The sequence below is a fragment of the Euphorbia lathyris genome, chromosome 1 (genome assembly GCF_963576675.1).
Source record: "Euphorbia lathyris chromosome 1, ddEupLath1.1, whole genome shotgun sequence".
Lineage (NCBI taxonomy): Eukaryota > Viridiplantae > Streptophyta > Magnoliopsida > Malpighiales > Euphorbiaceae > Euphorbia > Euphorbia lathyris.
In genome coordinates, this window is record NC_088910.1 from 99,177,356 (window position 1) to 99,180,980 (window position 3,625).

At 37.5% G+C, this 3,625-nt stretch overlaps 1 protein-coding gene across 1 annotated transcript; it reads left to right on the forward strand.

The window, feature by feature from the left end:
• The first annotated feature begins 224 nt into the window (after positions 1-224).
• LOC136208586 (UDP-glucose 6-dehydrogenase 3) lies at positions 225-2,330 on the forward strand. The gene is made up of 2 exons (XM_065999612.1): positions 225-383; positions 572-2,330. The coding sequence occupies exon 2, from the start codon at positions 595-597 to the stop codon at positions 2,035-2,037; it is 1,443 nt and encodes a 480-aa protein (XP_065855684.1). The 5' UTR covers positions 225-383; positions 572-594; the 3' UTR covers positions 2,038-2,330.
• Positions 2,331-3,625: the final 1,295 nt, after the last annotated feature.

A 3,625-nucleotide genomic window follows, 5' to 3' on the forward strand; every position in this document is an offset into this window, starting at 1 on the left:
TGTTAAAAAATAAATAAATAAATAAATAGCTGACGTGACACTGTTACACTTTTGTAAAAAAAGAAAATATCTTTCTATCTTCTTTTTTTGGAATTTTCAAAATACGCGTATACAATAATAATAATGACGGTTCATGGGCATTCCTGTAACTTTCCATAACCAAAACTATATTTACGTTTCATTCATTCACCAGCCAACTTGAAAGATCCACGCCAACGATTACCCTTTTCGTAATTCTAAAATATCAGAGGGGCAGATCTCCTATTCGCGCCGTGTATTTAAACCCATCCCCTCTTTCTCTCTTCGTCGGTACCAAACCTCTTTACAAACTAACTCATTTTTACTCGCTCTCTCTTAATTCTTTCTTGCAGAATCGCCCCCAGGTACATTTTCTGATCCCAACTTCTTACGATTCCTCATATCATATTTAGTTCCGTAATTGCATTCTAGTTTCTTTCCTTTTTAGCTCAATTTTGCTTTTATATGATCCTAATTGTCGTTGATCTGATTCTCATCATTCTAGATCCGTATTCGTCTTATATGCATGTGTAATTTTCTTGATTTCTTTCAGTTTAGGGAGTCTGAGAAACGAAAATGGTGAAGATTTGCTGTATTGGAGCTGGATATGTCGGCGGCCCAACAATGGCTGTTATTGCCCTTAAGTGCCCGTCAATTGAAGTGGTTGTTGTTGATATCTCTGTCCCTAGGATCACTGCCTGGAACAGTGATCAGCTTCCAATCTATGAACCTGGCCTTGATGGTGTGGTGAAGGAGTGTCGGGGGAGGAATTTGTTCTTTAGCACTGATGTGGAGAAGCATGTAGCGGAAGCTGATATAGTGTTTGTTTCCGTCAATACTCCTACCAAGACTCGTGGATTGGGAGCTGGGAAAGCTGCAGATCTGACGTATTGGGAGAGTGCGGCTCGTATGATTGCTGATGTATCGAAATCTGATAAAATCGTTGTTGAGAAATCAACTGTTCCAGTTAAAACTGCTGAGGCAATCGAGAAAATTTTGACTCACAACAGCAAAGGGATCAAATTCCAGATCCTATCAAACCCTGAGTTCCTTGCAGAGGGGACTGCAATTGAAGATCTGTTTAAGCCAGACAGGGTTTTAATTGGAGGAAGGGAAACACCAGAAGGTCAGGCTGCCATCAAAGCATTGAAGGATGTTTATGCTCAGTGGGTACCGGAAGATCGCATTTTGACCACTAATCTTTGGTCCGCTGAGCTGTCAAAGCTTGCTGCCAATGCCTTCTTGGCCCAGAGGATATCCTCTGTTAATGCTATGTCGGCTCTCTGTGAGGCTACAGGGGCTGATGTGACCCAGGTGGCGTTTGCTGTTGGCAAGGACAGTAGAATTGGTCAAAAGTTCTTGAATGCTAGTGTTGGATTTGGAGGATCCTGCTTCCAAAAGGACATTCTCAATCTGGTTTACATCTGTGAATGCAACGGCCTTCCAGAAGTGGCTGAGTATTGGAAACAAGTAATTAAGATCAATGATTATCAGAAAAACCGATTCGTAAACCGACTTGTTGCCTCTATGTTCAATACAGTTTCTAACAAGAAGATCGCCATTTTGGGGTTTGCTTTCAAGAAGGATACTGGTGATACAAGGGAGACACCAGCCATTGATGTGTGCAAGGGGCTTTTGGGGGATAAAGCCCGGTTGAGCATCTATGATCCTCAGGTGACAGAAGATCAAATACAGAGGGATCTTACAATGAACAAATTCGATTGGGACCATCCTCTCCATCTCCAGCCGATGAGCCCTACAACAGTGAAGCAAGTGAGTGTAGTTTGGGATGCCTATGAAGCAATAAAAGATGCTCATGGTCTTTGCATTTTGACGGAGTGGGATGAGTTCAAGACACTTGATTACAAGAGGATATATGAAAACATGCAGAAACCAGCCTTCGTTTTTGATGGGAGAAATGTTGTGAATGCGGATCAATTGAGGGAAATTGGATTCATTGTGTACTCAATTGGTAAACCACTTGATCAATGGCTCAAAGACATGCCTGCTGTAGCTTAAGGTAAAAGACTAATTGGTTTGGTTTTGCTCTTGTGGTGGGATCAACTGATTAAAAATTAGAGAATAGCAATTTCATTCTTTTGCTATATTTTTTCTTATCTTTTGGAAGTATTGTTATTGTTTATCATTTTCCTACATGGGACAGGGTGAAAGCCTCAGGCTTTATGTTTTGCTTTTGCCTTGATCATTTACTGTATTTTGCTATTTGCTTTTAGAATACTTGATTCCATTTTATTATGTACTCTAATAATATTAGAATGGTGAATTCCTCAAATGCTGTTTTTTTGTCTTCAGATTCTGATATCACTTCATTAATTGTCTACTTTACTGTTTGTTTTCCGGAATTCGTTTCGAAACATGGTTGTTGGAATTGTACGAGTGGATACGATTCGATCTGATTCTGTCTTATTTCGAGTCGTATATATAGTACGACTTGAAATCATTAAAAAATCTGTGATTTGAGGAGCCACTAAGAGGCTGTTGGAGCTGATTTTTAATTCTTACTCCTCAAATTTTAACTTAAGTGTCAAACTAAGCATCTCTTGGAGATGCCATGAGTCTTTCTTTTGATGCCATGAGTCTTTCTTTCCTTCTGTACCTCAGTTTTCTTTCTTTTCGTTTCCTCTTCTATTTCTTTCGTTCTTTTCAACCGTTTTCTATTCTTTTCGTTCTCTTCGACTTTCTATCTCTGATTATGAGTCTTTTAATGATGATGAATTCTTTGGCAATTAGTTTTATTAGAATTGCATTAGATTTGAGTTTTAACTTAAGTGTTTAGTTGATAACTTGATATAGTTTATATTTAGATATAAAAATTGCATTTTTAGACTAATATTTAAAGTTAAAAATAGTTAATATTTTATTTTTTATAATATTTTGAATTTGATCCAAATTCGGTTCAATTCACGAGTCTCAAATTGAGGATTTCGAGTCATGAGTCGAATCTCAATTTAAGAACCATGAATGAATTTTTTGATTTGTGTACAATATCAGGCGACGTTTGTTTTGGGGTTCATAAAAGGGTGAGAGAAAGTTGAGGTATCATTCTTTTAATCAATTCAATAATTCCTTTTACATTTTTTTTTTTAGTTTTGGGTTTATCTAACTCTTATAAGTTATTATCTTATTCTTCAATCCCTTTAAACTTTTCTATTCCATTTTCTCTCGGGTGTTGTTAAACATAGCCTCAATTTTCCACCTCTAGCCTCGTGAAAGGACGAAAATACCCTTTGAGACGGGAAATGGATGATTTTTTCCACTCCCGGCACAGGGTGAGGCGTGAGGCTATCATGTCCGTACCTATGGTGAGGCGTGATAGCCTCACGCCTCACCATGTGGTGAGGCGTGATTACCTCATGCCCACGTGGTTTGGTTTGGAAAAAAATGTATAATTTTACTCGGATTAACCTTTTAGAAATAAAAATTACGGAATTTAACTCAGATTACCCAACAACATAAATATTAAAATAAATTAATAAACATAAAAAAGTACATATAATCTCAAAAATGTTAAAATATAATAAGTTCAAATAGATAAACTCAGGCAAACATAATTTAGTTCGCCCGACGTTACGCGTCCATAAACTCA

What these genes read in the sequence shown, in the direction of transcription:
- LOC136208586 (XM_065999612.1), top strand. Translation starts at nt 595, where the DNA reads ATGGTGAAGATTTGCTGTATTGGAGCTGGATATGTCGGCGGCCCAACA.